The sequence below is a fragment of the Cimex lectularius genome, unplaced genomic scaffold (genome assembly GCF_000648675.2).
Source record: "Cimex lectularius strain Harlan isolate CLEC.00 unplaced genomic scaffold, Clec_2.1 scaffold63, whole genome shotgun sequence".
Lineage (NCBI taxonomy): Eukaryota > Metazoa > Arthropoda > Insecta > Hemiptera > Cimicidae > Cimex > Cimex lectularius.
This window is the reverse complement of record NW_019392694.1, coordinates 50,339-74,857: the sequence shown is the minus strand read 5'-3', so window position 1 is coordinate 74,857 and position 24,519 is coordinate 50,339. Positions and strand designations below refer to the sequence as shown.

The following is a 24,519-nucleotide window of genomic DNA, read 5'->3' as shown; positions in this document are numbered from 1 at the left end:
GAACATTCCAGACACAAACGGGTATACATGGAAATTCTCTTTCCCAAAAATTATTAATGTTACGTAATTATTATATGTGTTTAATTTAGTTAAAATACTGTAAATTATATTTATTAGCTTTAAAAGAATAAAACATTTTAGTAATTTCAATTTATGTTGAACTGTTTCTGGGTTGTCCATTACGTTTTCACCGTAACGCGTTTAGGGCCACGAATTTGATGAAGATAACGTGTAGTCAAATGTATATGGGATTAGCAACATTAGTGCTTGTATCATTTTGGATAACAGATTAGTCCGTGTTGATCATTTACCGACGAGTTCATTCACTGCCAGACAGACAAAAACTTTAATTTTAAATTAACCATCTATATACCTCATTAAATAAAAATCTTGTAATATCTCGATAATTTTGTAGATAACACTTCAAAACCAAATTATATACAAATTAAAAACTGAAACGGACAGAAAAAAAGATTCCGACATAATAAGCAAAATCGTCGTTTTGATATAAATCATAGCTATTCCGGTTTAAAAGTTATTGTAATTTGTGGTGATTAGTGACCGTTAATCGATAATTATTCAGAAATCGTGAGATGCGGTTTGATGTGATGTAGGTTTCAGAAAAACATTTTCTTTATCGTGCCAACGTTTCGATCTTTATTGAAATCATCTTCAGGGCTCAATATGTTTGTGTTTTGTGTAATTGTGCCATTCACTCTTTACACGACACGCAAGAATGTCACAATTACACCGAAGAAAAACACTTTGAGCCCTGAAGATGGTTTCAATAAAGATCGAAATGTTGGCACGATAAAGAAAATGTTTTTCTGAAACCTACATCACACCGCATTTCACAATTCTGAATAGTTATTGCAATGATGTACCATTTAAAAAACGACTGCATAATTGAAAAAAAATCATTTCGTAGACGTATTATTTATTGTACCTTACTACAATATTTAATAATGTATATTCAAATTATGTTATATTTTCTGTCATAATGCTACATAAATTCTACAATTTCCTACTTTTATCTTAAGGACGATGATTGTATAATTCCTCCTTTAGTTCGTTGATCGTTTATGCAAAGGTACACTTTAAATTTTATGAATTTTCTAATGTATATCTAGGTTGGTTAAACATTTTATAAAATCCTAAATTCGCCAAGATGAACGTCGTAATTTAGTTGTGGTGTTACTTCTGTCTATGCATTTCGGTCTGTGTCACAAGTCCTACTTCGCGGGTTTCAGGGGTATGTTTACATGAGTTCTACAATTTTAACACCAACCTTGGATAGAAAAAGAAAAGAAAATTCAAAGGAATAAGGAAACGTTTCAATGTGTTTTTTAAGTTTTCCAATTGTTTTCATTGATTTGAAAGTTTGTTCATCTTAATCATATTGTACAGATAAAATAAAAATGTTTGTTTGTTGTTTGTTTTTCTCAACCAAAAGAAATCATGATAAAAACTGGTTCGCAAACAATTACAATGTTATTACGTTTATAATTTTTTTTTCTTCAATATTACGACACCATTCCTGGCATGAAACGATGTTTGATATCCTAACTGTATATACGAAATTTAATGCGACTAATTAAAACACATCCGTTGTAATTTTTTGGTGTGGGGAATTTCCGACCCTTCTTAAAAGTAAGCGGAGAAAAAAAATTCATTAACGCTTATTACATATTTTGGAGAGGTCTTTATATACACGGTATCCGCCATTATTAAATACACGGCGAGAAAGAAAGAATGCGTTAATAAAATATTGAAGTAATTAAAATTGTTGTCGAACGGTTTATTGAAACATAATTCGTTTCATTATTGAGCTGCAACAATTAAAACCTATTGTAGGGTAAGTTAATTAGTTAAATAGGGTTAAATACTTCATTTAACTAACTGAATTAGCTTTTCGTGTCTTCATTCAGATTTTATTAAATAGTCAGTACGTCTACGGACCTTCACAATTTCTTAAACTAGTTTGTGAAAGTAAGTTTTTAATTAGAATGCACAATTTGTTTTAATTAAGCTGAAAAGTTTTTCTTGAGAATCTTGTTAAATCGGCGTTGTTTTTTATTATTTTTTTAAATATTTTAGAATAAATTTAAACGAGATGTTTATTTCAAGGGATTTTCCAATAATGAAAGCATTTACACACACGGAATTTAAAAAAAAATTAAATATATCTATTCCCACACTAATATATACTCGAAGGGAATAAAAATGGACACTCGTATTTTGTTGATCATTTCAAACTACATGTATTTTTATTGTTATTTTACTTACAACATATTTATTTTAATGTAAACCAAATTAAACGAGATCTGAAATCATGAGTTTTAATCAAAAATATTTTATTATGATGTTTTGAAAGAAAATTCACCATAATACAGGCAAATCATAAATTTAAGTAACCATTTATTTTACCATTACAGCAATTAACAACAAAATCATCCGGTTTTTGTCTTTCTGTGTATTTATCACTCTACCTAACACCATAAAATATTGGATTCATTAAATTTCTGATGATGCTGCAATTTTTGTAGGATTTTGGAATGGGATACTAATTTTCCTGGCATCCCAGAAATTCCATTCACACCGTACCTAAGAATAATATAATATAAAATAATAACAATAAAAGATCGAAACGTTGGCAAGATAAAGAAAATGTTTTTCTGAAACCTACATCACACCCGACCGCATCTCACGATATCTGAATAACTATCGATTAACGGTCACTAATCTCTACACACACGTACCTAAGAATGTTTTTGGGAATGTCTTTTTCTTATCGGTAATGTAAAACCGTAGAAGACCCACATTTTTTTAAATAATACTTTCCTGGCATTCTCTTAATATTATTTGTTCTATTGCAGCAGTAAAAAAGCTTCACATGATAATTATTATACGATATAACTGAAATGGTATGCCCGTTTCTTTAAAATTATTATTCAGAAATCGTGAGATGCGGTCTGGTGTGATGTGGGTTTCAGAAAAACTTCCATCCATACCCCTTCTAAACCCAACGTATGTAAACATAAACAATATCTCACCGGCACTCTGAACACGACACGCAAGAATGGCCCAATTACACAGAAAACAAACACTTTGAGTGAGTAGAAATACTTTGATTGAATATAAAAAATATTTTTTGCATTGTATAAATTCACTTTTTTACACATCCTACCTGAATTTGTTAAATTTAAACAATGTTCGTAAATCCCAGGACCTGAAAATCTCAATAAACATCGAACCGTTGATACGATAAAGAAAATGTTTTTGTGAAACCTACATCACACCAGACCGCATCTCACGATTTCTGAATTATTATTTCTCCTGTTTATTTAATGTATTGTACACAATTCACTAGTTTTCGTGGTCCGCTTGACCAATTCGTATTGAGTACATAATGAAAAATAAAAATGGAACAACATTAAACCTTATTATTCAGAAATCGTGAGAGGCAGTCTGGTGTGATGTAGGTTTCAGAAAAACATTTTCTTTATCGTGCCAACGTTTCGATCTTTATTGAGATCATCTTCAGGGCCTGGGATTTACAAACATTGTTTACATTTAACAAATACATGTAGAATGTAAACAATGTTTGTAAATCGCAGGCCCTGAAGATGATCTCAATAAAGCTCAAAACGTTGGCACGATAAAGAAAATGTTTTTCTGAAACCTACATCACACCAGACTGCATCTCACGATTTCTGAATAATTATCGATTAATGGTCACTAACCACCACACAAATATATTTTGCATTTTAAAATTATTGTTATAAAGTTTATAATTTTTATTCGCTTTATATGACAATTTTATGTCACAAGGCACAAACATTGTTTATTCCGGCCTCGGTGGCTTTTCTTATACACATCAAAGGAGAAATACATACCTTTCTTAGTGAACTCTAAACATCTCTCAAATAAAAACTGTTTACAGTATAATACAACAACATACAATAGCAAAAATGGGAACATTAAGTCGTAAACAATTGAAATTATGATGCTTTAAATTAACACTTATCATGCGCATAATTCGGTAATTAGCCATAAAAGTTGTATGTGAATTAAGGGCCGCAACTTTTCTACGTAAATATAAAGATGAAGGAAGGTGATTAATTAATGATAATAATGGTCACTTTCGCTTCATCGTAGTTGGCCGACTGCCTCGTGTCCTCAGCTTCATATTTCAACTCAAGTCACGGACACTTGTCAAAAGAAACTCCGAAAAAGTTTTAATCGACCTTTTTATTTATAATGACACACAAAATCTGCAGAATTTCCGGGCCTGATTGATATGCACAAAAATTGGCTGTCGACTACAGTTGTAAAGAAAGTGTCAGTTGATAAGGGTTAAATTAAAACTTCTTATTAGAAAAATAGCTAATAATAATTTCAGTTAATATTTGTTTTTATAAACAACATGGGCAATAAGGTAATATTAAAATTATTATTAATGTTTCATATATTTTATATTAAAATAAATAAAATAAAATATTTCACTTATCCTAAAAATGTTGGTAAGGCTGTTGTCCTCCTCTTTGTTTTGTGATAGTCGGCTTTTTATGTTTTTCTTTGTATGTGTTGCATATACCCTAATACCATTAATAACATTCAATATCGTTAACATACATATATCATCATCACATGACACAAAACATATAAAATAACGTAAGCGCGAGAGGCTTGGGCATATATCCCTGCTTGCAGGTCGCCGCAGGAGATTCTAGAGTATGGGAGGGAAGCTTCCCGGATAAAACCGGCATGAATCAACCCTTAACCTGCGTTGACTCCGGCGGAGCGCACAATACTGCCCTCGCGGAGGATAAAAAGATTCGACGCTTGAAAACTGAACAAAAGCTATCCTACCGTGAGGCCAGGGTAATCGTATTTTTCGTATCGTAATTTTAGCGGGAGCACCCCAGCCTCAGCTATGCGGCGGGTTTCCTTTTCAATTCGGGACATCCGCTTTCGAGTGCGATCCTTAGATGCCAGTATATTACAATACATGAGCGACTTCAGACCCGGGTGCGACTTCCAGGAATACGCTTGAGAGTAGCCTTAGTGATGGCAGGGATGACTCTTGCAACGGTACTCGAGCTGGGCAACTGGCCGACTCCGCCCTGAGTACTCCCAGCAGCACTTGTCCGTTAGCCAAATTGTCTACTACGTCATAACTTTACCGAGCTAATTTCTTTGAGCTTTGATAGAGGTACGCTGGCTTTCGGTTCGTTCTTATAAACGGGTCTAAATTGACGAAGGTGTGACATGTGCGAGCATCGCGAGGGCGTTTACACGGCGGAATTGTATGCGATTTCCCATGCGCTTGGTGATTCGAAACGATGGTGCTCTGCCTACCTAGTCTGCACCGACTACATCATCGCGCTCAGTACTCTCCCCTTCGACACTTGGTGCACCTGCGGGACGACCTGGAGTAAAAACAGTCTGAGTGGTAGTGAACAGGCGGACGAGGCGACTAAAGGCCTGGACGGCCTAACTACAGATATGACAACCAAGCTCCGGGCCTCTGACGCTAAAATCTTGATTAAAATTTTGATCGTCGGTGGGCGTGATCGGCATAGAACTCGAAGGGTATCAAGGCTCTGTCGATAAATGGCCTTCGGAAGTTCGAACTTACGAAGGATCATACGATTAAGAATAGGCAATGCAAGATTGACACGCGGTCACTTATATTTTGGCCAAATCCCACGTACGTGTACGGAATGCAGCGAAAGTTGCTCTATTTTTAATATCTATTGAAGGATGCAATTCTTAGTATCTGAATCCCCTGTTCCAGTTCTTGCTAAAAACAGTTGATGATTTAGTTATAGAGTATGATGGACTAATATAGAGAACTCCACCACTCTAACCGATTGAATTGCACGTTCCAAGAAAGTATTGGAGCGTGAGGGAGAGTGTGAATGAGAGATTGATTACGTTGGAAGCAGAAATGACCTAGCTGTTGATAGCCCAACCTTGGTGACTGGACGGATAACACCGGACAAGAGTTATATTGTTTAGAAATAAAATTGTAAATAATACTGTCCAGGTATTTTGTAGTAGAAAATTTTTCGATCCAACAAATTTTTATATAAACTAGTCATCGTTATGGCATTTCCTGGCAAAATTAACCTTACCAACCTACCTTCTAATCGTGGTGATAATTACGATAATTAAGGCATCGACAGTTATCAAAGAAGCAAATTATTTTCATGCAAATATGCAATAGCATAATGTAATTCGAATTCTCGCTGAAACGAAAGGAGTGAATGTCCTTTATTCTTTGAGCCAAGAGAGCAATTTATATTTGAGCAGCTGTTCTGCATTCGGGTCGGTTCGGGCTATTTGAATAAGCAAAAATTCCCGGGCCTAAATGCCGCATACTAATTAATTCTTAGTTTAAGTGAATTTCATGTTTAATAATTCGACCACGTTAGGTTAATCCCCTAATTCAATCCTCTCCCCTAATTAATGAAAAATGGCTTTTCAGTCGAGTTCAACTCCGACAAATATATGGATGGATGCGCATATTCATCCGTGGGGCTAAATGGAACTTCTTCCCGTTAATCGACCGATTTCTTTCATATTTCTTTTATTTCCTCAGTATCTTTTGTCATTTTTTTTATTTGAGCACAAACTGAATGAAGCAACTTCCCTAACTTGAGACGCGTTTGAAGTTTGAAAAGAGCAGAAATTCTTCAACGACCTTCTCTCCCTCGGCTAACTGATTTTGATTGTCACTATTTGATTCCACTTCTGCGAACCACCCTTGCTTTAACAACTTTCTGAAGGGAGAAAAAAAAGTTCGGACAATGTTAAATCGATTTAAAGACATCTCCTTTCTACAGGAACTTGGAGGAGGAATTTTGAAAAGACTGTTCAACAGATAATGCAATATTAAATTTATTTTCATATTTGCTTATATAATTTAAATAAATAAAATTATCTTGCTTCTTTGTGTGATTGATTAATCAACTCTTTCAATACTCATAAAAATGGAAGCTTGACGGTATAAGATAAATAACGAACGAAACATCAACAACGTTCATCTTTTAACGAAAACAGCAAATATGTGCTTTTAGCAACCGGTTGTTCAATAATTTTTCGAAGTGATGAGAAGCCGTCAGGAAGGAAGTATTTTAGAAAACATTGTCATTTTTTTACCGACGTTTCAACCTTTATTCAAGACATGTTCAGGGCATATCTTTTGAAATTTATCCAAGTCCTGAAGATGACCCGAATAAAGGTAAAGATGGGCCAAAAAAATGTAAAAGTGTTTTTCTAAAATACTTCATTCCTGTCCGCTCCTCGACAATTCAAAAAATTATTACATTGTTGTTGTTGTTATAGAAACAATAATCTAATAAGTTGTTTAAGTGGTCAAGAACAAGCCTAAAACTAATCAACAAAATTTGTTAATAAATAAATATAACTTGTATGTAAAGAATACGTACTTATCGTTTTATTTCTTAAATTGTACAATATCTACCTTTATAATTATGACAGGTTTTTAATACAAGACCAGAAATAGTTACAGCTTTATAGAGAAGGTTATCCTTGATTACCATATCTTAGATCTAAACTCCATATTGGACGAGATGGTCTCCTTTTTAATATTTATGTATAAATTAAATGACACTAACATTTTATTTTATAATTATACAGTCATTATTAACCCCGTTTTGTTTGTTCCCTTGTTCTATGATAACTTTTTCAAATTCCTGAATATAGTGAAGTAATCACATTATCTTTTAGTATATTCTACCGTTAGTGTTCATAGCGATAAACAAATTTTATTTTATCGTTCTTCTCGGCAGGTCTGTCTTTGGTAAGGAATCCCGGGTATCAAATTTTAACAATGTAATTTGTGATATATTGATGTAACTATGTTGAGAGCGTTTGTAAATCGTGTCTGTATTTGTACAGTTTCTGATATGTGCTGTACGTTCTTTTAACATACGTTTAATCTGATTATTCTTTACCACTTTGATTGTAATAAATGTTATATATTATTTCAGTTAATTAAGGTTTTTAGTTGAGATAAAAAAGTCAGCGTCACGAGCCGGATTCGAACCCAGGATCTTCGGCTAGATACGCCGCTGCTCTACCACTTGAGCTATCGTGACCTCGATCCACTCGGACACTAACTTCCCATCTCAACTCCACCTTTTTGAATTTTCCCTCCTTTTTGCCATTTTTCAAATGACAGTTCAAGCGGTAGTAGAGTAGCGGCGTATCTAGCCGAAGATCATGGGTACGATTCCTGCTCGTGACACTGACTATTTTATCTCAACTAAAAACCATAATTAATTGAAAGATGTTAATTGGTCAAGCGGACCACGAAAATAGTTAAGTTTATATAATATTGCAACTCAACGTTAAAGTCTTCTGCTTTTGTGTGAGAGCGTAGTGCATTGATTTAGTTGTTGTACTTAAAAATTAAATCAAGGGGGGTAGGTTCCTTTGTACAAAATGTTTAAATTATCTGCCATTTCTGGTATAAAAGCAAATGAAAGGGTTTAGGACTGATTAGTTTACTGTCCTTTTAAATAGGGAGCTACTGGTGTTCATAAATGTACATTAATTTATTAATAAATCCTCTGATATTACGGTTCATTTTTAATATCATTTTAATTGTACATTGTTTAGTTCATGGAATTGAGGCACCATAAGCTAAATACGCTTCTTATAAGATTATAGGCCTTTCAAAATTAATTAATGAGTTAAAGTCAAAATATCTATCTATGCTGATGCTTAGCTTATACCAATCTGTTGCAATACTGTATTTCGGGAAATTAAAGACAAGGGGGAAAGGTTTAGTAAGATTGTAACAGAAGGGTCTTCCAATAGAAATTATTTTTGTGTCACTAAAATGCAACTTTACCTCAATTTAAAAAAAATTATTTTTCAAATTTTGTGAGTTTGAAGTTGATTTCGCGATATTATTAGTTATATTTTGTTTTTTATAATTATGTGTTATATTTTCGAATAATTTAACTGTTATGTTTTTATTCGTCGAGAACCGAAAACCGGACATCAGACAGATTCATTCCAATGGAACTCGAGGAAAAAAGGCAGCGATTTGCGAAAAAAATAAGATCGGCTCTTAATCTCTTTTCGCGTTTCAATAAGGCAAAGTGTAAAAAATTGAAATCTTTTTTTAGCAATAAGTTGTACATAATGTGGGAACAAACAGCTGGAGCCATTGCCGGCCCTCTGCGTGTTTGTACTTGTTTTTTTTCATTCTCGCCCATTTTTCAACCTTCAGTACATACCGAAGTGAGTGTCTAGGTCAATAAATGACTGCTTTTCTTTGAAAAGTAAGTCGATATCGTAATGCTAGCCTCTCATTTGTACCTCAGGCTGTCAAGTACAAAATATACATAAAACATGCAATACCCCCACCCTATAGAAACATAGCAATCTGGTCGGATTTTCTCCTTCAGAAGACTCGATATTGCACGGGCCATCATTAAATAACCCCTTATTTTCACGCTAATAAATCACATTCATTTCTATAAATTAACATAAGCACAACCCCGATACATAGAAGTCAGATTCCATTCATTCTCCGAGAATACTCGATATTCTTCGGGGCGGATTAGTACATGGAAAAGTTCTCCAAAATTATTTCAAATTAGTCCTCATGTACATCTCAACAAAAGGATCGGTTCTCTGACATTATTGGGCATAACCATTGGACAATTTTTTAATAATATATAACCACAAATGTCAACATCGCCAAGCTTTCGACACAGGCTTCAGGGTCATCATCAGGGCTTATATTGTCCAACAAATTTACAACAATAAATTAACAGTTATTTTCAGTTATTTTATAATAACAACCAAATTTGGCTCAAGTAAATACTTACAATATTGGGTTATTTTAATAAAATTTGTAGTAAAAAAAGACATTACAAAAACAGGAATGGTAACTCTTAAAAATTTATACATACAATCGAGAACTCTAATCAAACAATTACCTCAGCTATAAGATTGGGAAGGACACGTGATAACATAATCACATCTGAAACTTCCTCTCCCTAACAAATTGTAACAAACCCGAATAAGCTGGACTGATTTTTTGAAAATCATTCTGCACATTACAAGAGTTCTTTTCCACGTTAATGTACAAAGTCTCCATTACTTTTCTTCTTACCTCTGAAGAATCTTTATGCAACACGTCAACGTTACAAAAAAAAATTGTGCCCGGTGTTTTCGCATGACCGCGCAGACCACGAGAGTAAATTTCACGGAAAAATGCCTTACACAATGTTTATGTTTTTATTTTATTGATTTTTTTTTTCAGAATACACGTGGGGGTCTAGAAAAATGCCTGTGATCATGTTCATACACGGTGAATCGTTCTCTTGGAATTCCGGCAACCCTTACGACGGAACTATCCTCGCATCGTACGGCGATGTGATCGTCGTCACGATAAATTTTCGCCTCGGAATATTCGGTAAGTGTTTACCATAAAATAATTTTTTTCAAAAACTATCAGTCGAGCACAAATCTTTTCTATTCTGTTCTTTCTTGTTCTAAGATTCCTATTTAGATCCGTGAGGTGAACCCAAAAGAGCGGAAACTAGAAGATCCCCCGGCAACGAGAAAGTTTTGTTTCCGATAGGGTATCACTCCTTTCTAGATAAGTAAGAAACAATGAATTCCCAGTATACGCGTTGAAAGGGAGATTTACGGGTTCTTTAAACTCTGTTAAACGGCTCTTTTCACTTTATCCAAAGTCTAATGGACGAGGCTGTGTATGTAACAATTAGGCCATTGAAAGTTCTCAGAGTCCTAAAGATGTCCAACTCTTTTGGGGCTAAAAACTTTGAGACCAGATATATTATAGCCAGGGGTTGAGGGCTTCCCAGCTCCTCCGGCTCTTTTCCCACTCCCCAGGGAATACGAGCACATTCTCTTCTATCTGCATCGAGTTAGTAACAGCCACGAAACATTAACCCAGAAAAGTATCTCCTTTTTATAAATTAGAATACACTTTTAAACTAAGACTGTTTTTTAAAACAAATATCAATAATTTAAACTTGCCCCAGTTTGCCTTGAGACTTTCTTTATATTTATTAAAACAATATTGTTACTTTAAATTCAATGATCTATACGGGACATCCTGTTAAATTGTGTAGGTTAAACAGTGAACTACAGAAAACCGATGTGACGAATAACCGCCGTAAAAAAAATAAAAAATACAACAAAAGAGTCGGCCAGACCACCCAACGGCCACTGAAAACGTGATACTGAGAAAAGTGTCGTCAATACAATAAATCTACCTCGATGTAAAGCGGATACTTTCGGCCCTTTGATGTGCCGTTACCACATATTCTAGTGTCGCCAAGGTTTCGTGTAGAAAACGAAATCATCGGGAGTGATGATACGATTGATGTTGACCAAAACTAGCATGGGAGGAAACTAATCAAAAATTCATCTTTTCGTAACAAAATGGCGAACCGATAAACACGGAAAGACAAAACCGGACACTTATTATTTTTGTATAATTTTCATATAACTAGGTAATAAAAAAATCTCTCGAAGAAAAACAAATTTGTTCTGCTATCTTCCTTTATGTCTCACAAGCTTTTGACAAGGTCTGGCTCGAAGGACTCATCAATAAACTAAAAGTTATGCTGCCAAAGCAGTATATCGATATTATTCCTACTTAACTGACAGACTGTTTAGAGTCAAAAAAGACGATCAATATTCAAAATTAAAAACAATAAATGCAGGTGTGCCACAAGGTATCATACTAGGTCCACTGCTTTACTTGTTATACACCAGTGATTTTCCGAAAAATGATGGAGTAAAAATTGCAACGTTTGCAGATGACAGCGGTGATATCACTAGGACCGACTATCACCCATTCAACCAAAATCCTCCAAAATGCATGTAATAAGATAAACGAATGGACAAAAAATGGTAAATCAAGCTAAATCAGCATAAATTTTCATCCAATCTTTACAAACAAAAAAGAGGACCATGTTCCGTCGCGCACAATCAATGGAAATAGTATACCATACAGCGATACAGCTAAATACCTGGGAATGACGTTAGATGCCAAGCTGAGGTGGAAAGAACACGTGAAGAAAAAAAGGACAGAAATAGGTTTAAGGTATAGACAACTATACTGGTTGATAAGACATGGCTCCAACCTTGCTATACAAAATAAAATATTATTATATAAACAAGTCATAAAACCTATTAGACATATGGTGTTCAACTATGGGGTTATACCAAACACAGCAATACCAAAATTATAGAAACACTCCAAAATAAAATTTTACTTACCATGGTCAATGCACCTTGGTACATAAGGAACAAGGACTAACATAGGGATCTTCAGATCCCTGAAGTCACGGCAGAAATACGAAGATTTGCCGACAAACACCCGGCTCGCCTTAGCCAGCACGAGAATGTGGAAGGGACCAAACTCTTACATAACCGAAACATGGTCAGAAGATTAAAAAGAGCAAAGTCATATGAACTTGTGTAGTTAAAAATGAATAGTGAAGAGTGAAATGCAAATCTTATTGTACCAATGGGTTTATAAGAATGTAAACATTTATTTATTCTATAATATTATTGTAAAATTAATGGATGGTCCAATAAGACCAATTTTAATAAATAAATTTAATTAATAACAAAATATATAACTAGGTATAAAGACATATAACGTAAACACGACAATATCTTGTTTTTTTTCTTTTTACACTCTTATGATTAAAAATAAAGAAAACCATTTCAGTTTCATCTTTTCAAGTGCCAACTTATGGAGTAGATGTAGATGTAATTTCAGGGTATAGTATACTGCGCCCTTTAAGAGCTATTGTATCCCCTGTGCTCTGCCTAAAGCACATCGGTGAGTCCTATTTCATCAAGAAACTTGATTAATAGGCCCGGTTTCAGTGGTTGTAGTTCTTCTATGGTCACATTGTACATCCCAAAACACTTCCTCCTGCGGGCTAGTGTAGCTCCGCAGTTTGTTAGTAAGTGTGTTGGTGTCTCTTCTGCTTCTTTGCAGAATCTACATGTGCCATCTTGGATTATTCCAATTTTCTTTAGATGTCCATTTAATCTACAGTGTCCTGTCAGGAATCCTGTTAGGATTCGCAGTCTATTCCTGCTTCCTTTGACACATTCTGTGATTTCTTTCTTGCCAAAATTGGTTAGAAGATTCTTGGATTGTCTATGTCCAATAAGTGAATTCCAAAGTTCCCTCATTTTCTTTTTGTCCTTCTGTCTGAGATATTCGTTAATAGTGTGGATTCCTATGCCACAGAAGGGTTCGGGTCCTATCAGCGGTGTGGCAGCTCCTTTCCTTGCAAGGGTGTCCGCTTTCTCGTTGCCTTCTACTCCCATGTGTCCTGGGACCCAGCAGAGGCTGACTTTATTCTGCATACCTAATATATTTAGTTTGGTTTTGCAGTTCAGCACCATCCTTGAACTAATGGTATTTGAGCTTAGTCCTTTGATGGCTGCTTGGCTATCTGACATGATAGCTATATTATTGTTTTTGTAACCTTTATTTAGATTGAATTGGATACACCTTTCAATTGCGTGAATCTCAGCTTGGAAGATACCGGTGTGTTTTCTCATGGGTTCTGAGTATTTGGTTCCAGGTCCAAATACTCCTGCCCCTGTACCTTCTTGTGTTCCAGATCCATCTGTGTACCAAAGGATGGTGCCATTTTTGAGGGAGTTATTTCCCTTTCTTTCCCATTCCTTTTTGGTGCCCAGATGTATTCGGAATTTTTGGTTAAATTCAAACATCCTGTTCATGTCATCTCTTGGAGCCATGAGTGATGGATGGTTTATCCTCAGTTTTTTCTGTCTCTCCATTTCAGTTTTTCTCAGTATTCCTGTTGGAGGTTTCTCTCTAATAAAGTTGATTATGGTTTTCTGTGCTGTCCTTTCTACCATGTGATGTAGGGGGATTAGTCCCAATATCTTTTCCATGCTAATTGTAGGACATGTTCTCATTAACTTATGGAGTAACTAATTAGTTTTTAAATTTTTTCACTTTGATTAAACATTTAACATTAAAGTAATTTTTTTAAAGGCATAATTTTAAGTCGAGAAGATCTCGCCGGACAGATCCTTTGTCCAACGAAGGACCTAGCTTTCGGTATATATAGACCAAGTCCTGGGTGTGCCGCGTTTTAACATTCACGATGGTCTCTATCGCTTTAGGGCCACCTGAAGTCTCGATCGAAGGGTAGGTAGTAGTCGACCGCAATGTACGGCGGCTAGAGACAATGGTTTTATTGCTCTTACTGCACTACGGAATTGTCATTGATCATTTCTTTGATAAGCAGTCAACTCAAAACTTTCCGATGCAAGGATGAGCTCTAAACCAGTCATCAGAAGGCTTCTGGATAATAGCTCGTCTCTAGACATTCATCAGGTTCTCTACTTCTGGAGTGGAGCCACGGTTCCCAAATCAGTATCTCGCTTGGAAACTTGTACAATGGGCGGCTGCTCTCTTTACAGATCAGAACCAGTTCGGTTTGTGAATATCTGATGACCGAGACTGAGTGTAAAGCTGATGTGGATAATGCTAGGCTGCAAAGACAGTTAGTCATGGTAGGGGTCGAATCAATGTCCATGCCGTACTGAACTGATTATCATACAGAACGAATCTTTGACTTCGCAAAGGTACATTGAGAAAAATTTTCCGATAGCTGTGGTGCCATTCACTCCATTTATTGGGGGTTATAACTTGGAATACAAACAAAACCCAGGGAATGGAATTACAACAGCGGCACAATGATCTAATACTTACTAGAAGAATGATCGAGTCGATTGCAACTCGACTAGGGAACGAACTGGAAAGATACAATCAGCCACAATGCTGCAATGTCTGGGGAACGCAAAACCCCATTTCCTAGTATCCATCTCCATCACTATCATTATCACTATACTTACTAACACTATAACCAATTTCGTGTTGATAATGAATTATACTCGACTGCATGTAGCTCGAGTTGTCACCAATTACATTTCCAAAATAGTTTGGCCAGCAAGTTTTCCTGACCTAAATACTATAGAAAACTTGTGGGACATGAGGAAGAGACAAGCTATAAATCCAACAAGGGTAGAAGGGCTGCAAACCGCACTTTGCTCAAAAATGGGAATCTGTTTCACAAGACGAAATTTAATTGCTTCTTTACTCGATGCTTAAGGGACTTAAGACCGACCGCGGGGCAACAAGAGTTAAGAGCAAAACTAGTTAATAAATCTTTCCTGAAATTTTAATCCAGCTTTAAATGACTTTTAGGTGTTTAGGTGATTTTCTTTCAAACCAACATAATTAAATAATTTATTAAAACTCATGAATATCTGATCTCTTTGTCATTTAGATCACATTAAAATAATTATGTGTAATTAATATAACGATAAAAATGCGTATGGTTTAGACTAAACAATAAAATAGGAATGTTCTTTGATTGTTTATTCTAAGCGTCGAACAATTGTTTAATCCGTTAGTTAAATTTAAACACTTGATTGTTTCCATTAAAACGTCAGATTTACGCGGTTTATGCGATGAGGATATATTTATTACTTAATTGCCCCACGAGAATGGGTGGTTTTCGTATTTTATGTTCAGCTCGTATTCTATGGTGTAGTTTCCCATGAAATGTCCGTTTTTGTTATGATAACCATTTAAAGTGGATTAATGATCTTCCTATCGATTCCTTCCAAAATAATTACTATCTGTATTAAACATTTGTTAAATTTATTTTCGGTAATAATTTTTTTATGATACGTCTGCTTTCTATATTATTCAAATAGCGAAACCAACTAATTTTCTATTGTTATGAATTCAAACAAGGTTATTCAGCTGCTTAAGTTGGACGGAATATTAATAAGGTTTTTAACGAAGAAGAACGTAAGAACTATGAGTTGTTTGTATTAATTTTCTTCAAAACCTTGTACCTTCCAGAAGGCTTTTATCATCAATCAACGACAAACTATTTGATTATGTTGTTGAATTAAATTTACAACGGTCAGAGAAGTCACGACATATTGAAACTAGTGGAACATTAATTTCTAGAAAATTTAAAAAAAAGAAAATTAATTAAGATTTTTAGCTGAGATAAAATTAATTGCAAGAATTAATTGATCAATCAGACCACGAAAACTAGTGAACAAAAAGAAAATTTTAAACGCGTGATATGTGTGCTCTGTATGAGTTGATTGAACCTTTCATCTGAAATGCTAAGAGATTTTTATTTTGCATATGCGCGTAAAATAATTTGACAAAATAAAACAATTTGAATTTAATAAAACGACACCAATCAGGTCAATATATTTCCTTCATCTGACATGCCTAAACAGAATCTTAATTTGACTGTGAGGTGAGATTTATTTTGTGTCATAAGTTCTCCTGCTATGGCAAGATGAGGATACATATTTTCCCCACTGCTGTCGCAACGACTTATAACATTGAGGTTCTTTAGAGTGCGAAACTAGACTTCCGGCCTTATCACACGTTTAGATTCTCAAGTTAGGAGCGACTCACCTCCGCGCGCTGAAAATCTTCTTCTTCCGCGAGGCACGGTGTAGAAGCCCACACATCCACAGACTATCGATCGACATTCTGACTCCTCCCGCTTGCCCCTTCCAAGGGGCTGGGTTAACTTTGTGCACTTAACCAGTGCCGCACGTAATAGGAACCGACGAAAGGGGCCGAAATGCATCAGCCAAATATCCCAACGCAGTCCCTAGATAGAGAAGACAACTCTATCTCCCTGGATGTAGGGGCTCCGCAAGCGTCCAAACCTCCGGATCCGCTCCGGCCGCGGTTTCGATTTTAGTGGAATCTCCAGTGAGCAGTCCTCCAGTGATTACCCACATTGTGCCGCATCCTGGCCCGGCGGTTCCCGAGGCTATACGAGCTCCCCTTTTCGGGTCACACTCATTCCCTCTTAGCAATCAACCGTCCCAACCGCATATTCCGGGTCAACTCCAAGAGAGCAATCCACCCCTCTTCTGCGGTGTCTCCGGTCGAGACCCTCCAAGAGGCAACCAGCCCTCAGAGCTGTGGGCGAACGGCCGACCCAAGCTTCACAACTTCACTTTTTCAAGATTCACCGATCCACCCAGGCACGACCGCCCAGATTGCACTTGTTTCCACTCTTTCCAGTTCAATTTGCCAAGTCCAACAATCCCGAGGGAACGACCAACCTCTATTCTGGGGCATTTCCAAAGAATCCTCCAAGAGGCAACCATCCCCCGAAGTAGTGGCGCCGCCGTAGGCTTCTTGAGCTTCACCTTTTCAGAATTCACCCGCAACCCACAGACACGACCGCCCCATCAGTATTTGCTACACCACTTTCATCAAAACGAGCTGGTTGCGGTCCTCTTTTTGCTCCGCCTCCTAAGAGACCCTAACAGTGGCGCCTCGAGTAGGCAAAAGGCCGCTGGAACAGGATAGTTGCACTTCACCGTTCCTCATCCACCTTCTGTATGCATTCGGGGGACTCCGTAGGCGTAATCTCAGCGTCCTCGACGCTTAACTCTTCGGTGGTCCGATTCTTCGTTTCCCGCGAGGCCGAGGGTAATAACGATGGTCATACGCACAGGCGTAGGGCGTAGGTGAGGATACAATCAACGTTATGCTATAAAATTTAGCAAATGCATCAAAATGGATTAAAAAGATCTAGTGTACAGGTAAACGTACATCGTTCATGGCGGCGTAAGATCTTATGTGAAAATCCAGTCCGAATTAATTGCATATGAAATCGTAGCGCATGCCCCATATTCTTCTGATCTGTCAACGTTACTATGTGACAATCACCCCTGACAATATTGCTTTCTAGGGCATTGGTGGCCGGTTGGTTTTCTCTTTAGTACCAAATGAAACTAATGGTATGTACCGTTTGTGACGTTATTAAATTTTTTATAAAACATGAGAGAAAAATAAAACAAAATAACTTCTCAAAAAAAAGTTTAATTTGTTCACTAGTTTAGTGGTCCGCTTGGCCAATAAATTACGATTAATTAAGGTTTTTAGTTGAGATAAAAAAGTCAATGCACGAGCGGGATTCGAACCCACGATGTTCGGCTAGACACGCCGCTGCTCTACCACTTGAGCTATCGTGACCTCGATCCACTCGGACACAACATTCCCATCTCAACCCCACCGTTTCATTTATTGTTAAAATTAAAATTTGATTCCAATGTTTCAAGAAAGTAATTAATTATATAAAATAAAAAGTAAATGACTTACAATTTGATGTAAAGTAAAATCTCAAAGTAACCTTTTGATCCCTTTCAACATAAATACTCAAAACAAACATACCAAAAGTCAACCAAACACCTTCCAAAAACCTTCGGTCTGAAAAATTTAAATATTTTCCACTCTTTACAACCAACTACAGCCAACAAACGATCCACTCAAAGCCCGAGCAAAATGGCGACTGATGATCCTGCCAATCACTCCCCTCTTTCTTAAAGTCTCCAGCAGACCCATCCCCGACGAACCATATTTGGAGGTTTTCCGATTCGTTTGAAAATCTGGAACTTTTAATTGTGATCGGCCACCATCACACGTTAACTCATACACGTTTTTCGTAGTTCATAACTCCCTGAATCACACCGGCATAAAATACATAATGTGAAAACGTTTCAAGTCTCAAAATTTCTTTATAAATAAACAATTTATAAGCTTAAATATAGCAAAACTAAAAGGGCGGCTGATTATCATTAAATGTGTTGTAATTTTATTATTATTTAAACATCATAGAAAAATATATTACATTTTAGTTAGAAATTCATGTTGACATTCAAATAGCGTAACTTTAATTCACGTGTAACTTGACTTGTTGGGGGAGGCTAACCAAGCAAATCACTGTTATTTGCTCAGGGCTAAAGGCATTTCTAAATGTAAAAATAAGTTTATGTTGTGTTTTTGTTCGTCAGTGGTTTGTATATGTTAATTTATTTGAATGAATGTAATTTATAAGCGTGAAAAGAAGAGCTTGCTTAATCCCGCAATTCTGGGGTGAGTGTGACGTCTGGAAACTAAGTTATTAGCGAGTATAGAGTGGGTTCGACCATGCCCCGGAAAATATCGAGTAGGTACTCGAGGGAAGAGAATATCCCCAGACCTTTGCGTTCGGGGTGGTGTAAACATATTTGTTATATGTTTTATATCTATTCTGTAGTTGGCAACCTTAGGTACAAATGAGAGGCATTTTCGGATATCCACTTAGTTTTCATATAAAAATGTAATAGATTGAGACGCTCCAAAAACTGCAGGTTGAAAAATATGCGTGAAACAGGCAGAAGGCCAACGACCTCCGCGTATGTTCCTCGGACCCCTAAGCTTCCTACATTATTATTACCAGTAGTAGACAATAACAATTCAAAACGAGATCGTACGATGGACAAGTTTTTGTTTGCCTCCCAGGTTCTACTGGTCTTGTTACCCGATTCTTTTTCTATCCAGGCGTCTGACGCTTCGTGGTGGAGGAAGAACTGTGATGTCACTTAGAAGAGAGTATTTGTGGATGGTCATGGTGCCTTTGAGTCTGGTATAAACAATTGCAACGACATCAACTACCATTGGTATGTCTATTTCGACGTTCAAGGTGGAACTCGTCACACATCAACAGGCTCCTGTGATTAGTCTCAACATACGATTGTGCGCGGTTTGCACTGTTGCATATTTATACAGAGGTAGTTTAGACTTCGAATTCAAGTGATAGTACAACTGCCTAATTCGGTATCGTAACGGTTTGATCAATAAGTTTGTGTTACCTGTTTTGAATCGATGTTCAAGGTACTGATTGTATCTTATTCTTGTAGTGTTACCCATTGAAGACGTTGTTGGTCACTAGGTTTATAGATGAAACATTCCGTTTCCGAGAACTCATCGTCAACAAGACAAGAGGATGTTTAGCGTTCGCACCTGGCCTATTCGGCCTTATCGGACATTTTGATTCTCAAGATGAGAGCTGACGCACCTCCGCATACGACGGAATTGTGTTACCGCCGCAGCATTGGTGTAGAGGCGCCCCAGCCCCGAAGGGCCGAGACAACCTCGCTCTCCGCTTGTCCACTCCGAATGGCCGGGCCCGCATTGTGCATCGGGTCTTATGCCGCACGCGAGGGGCTAACAGTCCGAAATACATCAGCCTGTTCTCCCGCGTACTCCCTAGATAAAGAAGGCCACTTTATCTCCCTGAGTATAGGGGCTCCCCTAGCGTAGAAACTTCCGGGAACGTCTCGGCAGCGGTTTAATTTAAAGTGGAATTGCTAACCACACCCTAGATGAGCACCGCCTACGGTAAAGTCTCTTATCGAGCTCAGCCTACACCTGCCATGCGCATTCGAAGGACGCCATAGGCTCAGCCTAGGTGGTCCGATCCTTCGCTTCCCCAAGGGAACTACGCCGGTCATACGCAAAACAATGCGAAGCATACTCGAGTCAGAGACACCGATTCACTACCCGTTTCCTTTCGCTTACTCACGCATACGAGGGACTATTTAGCATGATCATCGCGTCCTGAACGCTTACACGCAGTCGTCCGGTCGCAACGTCTCCTGTGAGGCCGGGGGTAATTACGCTGGCCATATGCAAGCTTCACGAAGGTCACAGATAGAAGACAGCCTCTGTCTACGTTCCCGCCAGGGGCGTCACCACGCGCCACCACGAAACCATTCCCAATGTAACTAGGGCTAATTTTGGAACTTTTCAGTTACCCCATGGTACAGATGGCCATACACCCTCCCCCGTCTGTGAAGACTGGATCTAGTGCTAAGCCTTCTAAGCCACCCGCCGCCCATGCCGACCCCAGGCCGACACGAGTACAGCTTGTGCTTTAGAGAGGTTGCCACGCCCTCTGGGCTGCACCTGTATTTTGTGCCCGGATACCCCCCTTGCAGCCAAGGGTTAGGAGGGGTCACAGGATAAAATGAAGGATCTCCGGTTGAGGAAAAGGGCCGTGGATGAGAACACGAGGTGTGCCGTTTCGTGGTCTCGAGTCTCAAACCACACTATACCACCCGTCGTCGTCGTAGTTCCACACGTAGTGGGCCACGACTCTTGTAGATGAAACAGACCAGTATGGACATTTTTGGGTTGGTTTTTTTGGTCAGTTGAACTTTCCAGTGCTTGCACCTATGTTTCACTCCATTAGCGAATGGCTGCAGTCTCCATAACGTCTGGTTCGCCTTTTGGCAGCCCAGCGACATCGTCATTAAATGTGCCAGTTTAAGTATTGGTGAATGTAGGTAATCCTCAGTTTAAAAGAAGTACAACAACATTCCAGTGAGGAAATGGGAACATATGCGTTTTTTATCGGACAAAGATTCCTTGTGTTTAACAAAGAATGATCCATTGTGTAGACATTATAATATCAGACGATAGTACGAGTCCGGGATGTAGATTTTATTTTTGAGAGTAGTCCTCTTGGCTAAACCGGGTCGACTGCCTTCTCCACATCATTGAATAGTCCAAAGCAGAAGATAGCCTCCTTACAATTTCATTTTAGAGAATTGTGTTTTTTTAAACGAAAAATATCAATACTGAGCACTAACTGTTTACTATATATTTCGTTACAAAAAGTGATGAAAAGGGTGCGAAAGGAAGATAAAGATATAAGTAAATGTGTAGTGAAGGGATGAGGGTAATTGAGTGTGGTTTGATTGTTTTTTCCAGGCCCTAGTCTGACTGTAAGGGTCATTGCCGACTCCTTATATTTTTTCTGTTTATTTTTTGTTATTACGAGTGTCCGTTGAATTGCGTCCATCAAGATCAGCCCTGCAATTTGTCCATTCTAGAATAAACATGATGGATTATTTGCTGTTACTTATATTTAACCTTTTTACAAGTGTTTGTAGGTCCTAATTTGACATTACGTTCTTTGATAATATGTACATAATTACTTTCAATTAATTAAGGTTTTCGTTGAGATAAAGAAGTCAGTGTCACGAGCGCGATTCGAGCGCATGACCTTCGGCTAGATACGCTGCTGCTTTTGAGCTATCTTGACCTCGATCCACTCGGACACTAACTTCCCATCTCAATCCCACCTTTTGAATTTTCCCACTTTTATCTCAACCCTCCCTTAATGCTTATAAGCTAACCAAAATTATAGGTAACTATCTAATTGTAACACAAAATTTATATAGAAAACTGGCATGATGTTTGTATATCCGACGTACCCCAATCTTCTACGCCAATAAATACATCAAATCGCATGTAAAACTAAATGTTGGAGCCATCGTCATTTTAATTTTATTCAGTAATTCATCCGTCCGTCACACTGTGGACATAGTAAAAACTAACCTACACCATCCTAACCGGATTTTCGCTTCCGATCGTATTGCAAACATATATTGAACTATAATTCCTTGGTGAGTCGGTCAGGTAGTATATAGATATGTTCCGTAATAATTAACGTAACTGGATCGACAAATCAGTATGGTATTCTGTATTGAGGCGTAGACCCATTTCCGAACGCACCACAAACATACTTAACGATTTTCGTCAATAAATACAATTACAATTGAATAAAAGCCACGTATTAAAAAAGTTCTCTAAATGCAACATAAACGTGGATTAACACACATATTAAAATAATTGATCTCTGAAATCAATGTTATTCTTTATTATTTTTCTTTTGTCAATCGATATGCTCACTTTTTTCGGTATTGTTGCTGTCAACGGTTCACAATCAGATATTAAATGTGTTGACTCTTGTCTCAGTTGTTGACCAACTGAAAAATGAGAGAAAAAATAAAATAACTTCAGAAAAAAAAAGTTTAATTTATTCTCTAATTTCGTGGTCTACTTGACCAACTAATATCATTCAATTAATTAAGGTTTTAAGTTGAGAAAAAAGTCATTGTCACGAGCGGGATTCGAACACACGACCTTCGGCTACATACGCCGCTACTCTACCACTTGAGCTATCATAACTTCGATCTCAACCCTACCTTTTGAATTTTCCCTCCTTTTTGCCATTTTTCAAATGTCTTGTAATCTATTTGATTCTCGGCGACAAGTGAAATGGCCACGGAGAGCTTTAGTGAAAGTATACTTAATTTCTTAATTCATTAAATTCACTGTTTTTCGTGGTCCGCTTGACCAATTAATATCATTCAATTAGTTAAGGTTTTTAGTCACGATAGCTCAAGTGTAGAGTAGCGCCGCATGTAGCCGAAGGTCGTGGGTTCGCATCCCGCTCGTGACACTCACTTTTTTCCCAACTTAAAACCTTATTTAATTGGACGTATATGTAATATTTTTCGAGTTTGCGGTCTTGATTACCCAGCAAGTTAACCAATATCCAAACTAATTATTTTAATTTCTTCTATTGCGTCTTCTGGAATAATTGTAAGCTCTCTTGCCAGCAACAAGTTCACTTCCTTTGAATCCGGAGTACTTCTATTTTGTCTTTTATCGGTTGTGCGAACTAAGTTTTTAAAATATTCTCACGGATCTACTTCTTTCTTGTAAATGAGAAAATGTTTTGCCCGAATAAAACATGTCTGAAATCTTTCTAATGACGCCCAAGAAAAACATTTGTCTAAAATAGTGAGAGTGTTAATACCAAAAAGTTTTGATTGTTCATTTCACAGGAGGTTTAATATTTATAAAAGGACGACAATAATGATAGAATTTTGGTGGCCAGATTGAAATTAAAAGATTTATGAAAAATTTAAGTAAATTCATATTTATAATATAATTCCAAAATGCTACGAAAAAAGTTTGACTCGTACTTACCATTCCTAGTAGTTCATAAAGATTCATTCAGTTTGCTTCACAGTAAAGCTGAATAGTGGCTAAGCGTTAGCCTAGTTACTTCCCATCTGGACCTCACCTCTGGAATTTTCCCTCCTTTTTTGCCATTTTTCAAATGCCGTGTAATCTATTTGATTCTCGGCGACAACTGAAATGGCCACGGAGAGCTTTCGTGAAGATATACTTCTGTTTACTTATTAAATCGATTACAGTTCGTGGTCCGATTGACTAACTAACATTTTGCAATTAATTAATATTTAAGCTTTCAAAATTTATTGGTTGAAAAATGGCAAAAAGGAGGGAAAATTCCATAGGTGAGGTTGAGAAGTTGGTGTCCGATCGGATCGAAGTCACGATAGCTCAAGTTGTAGAGCAGCGGCGTATTTAGCCGAAGGTCGTGGGTTCAAATCCCGCTCGTGACGCTGACTTTTTTATCTCAACCAATATCCTTCATAAAATTAATTAATTGAATAACTAATTACATTTATTTAGAAAATCCGTAGTAGAATAAACATTTAAGGACCGATAATGACTTTTAAAAAATGACGTTGAATTGAAAATGACTTTTAATGTATGTTAATGCATATATTACATATTGAAATTTTTCGATTTTAACTGTTTATGTGAATTAAAGTTTACTAGTGGGTAAAAGAACTGTTTCTGAATCACCTATTTTATTCACAACGGCATTTTATTATAGAATGAATTATTTAATCCTTTTGTACAATCTATAAAGAAGCTTTTTT

General features: G+C 37.0%; 1 protein-coding gene across 2 annotated transcripts in view; it reads left to right on the top strand.

Moving 5' to 3' along the window:
• LOC106674233 (neuroligin-1-like) overlaps positions 1-24,519 on the top strand; it is a 156,002-nt gene that overhangs the window by 83,183 nt on the left and 48,300 nt on the right. For both annotated transcript variants that reach the window (XM_014406849.2, XM_014406850.2), the window contains exon 3: positions 10,313-10,465. In XM_014406849.2, the coding sequence (XP_014262335.1) occupies positions 10,313-10,465 (153 nt within the window). The remainder of the gene's footprint in view (positions 1-10,312; positions 10,466-24,519) is intronic.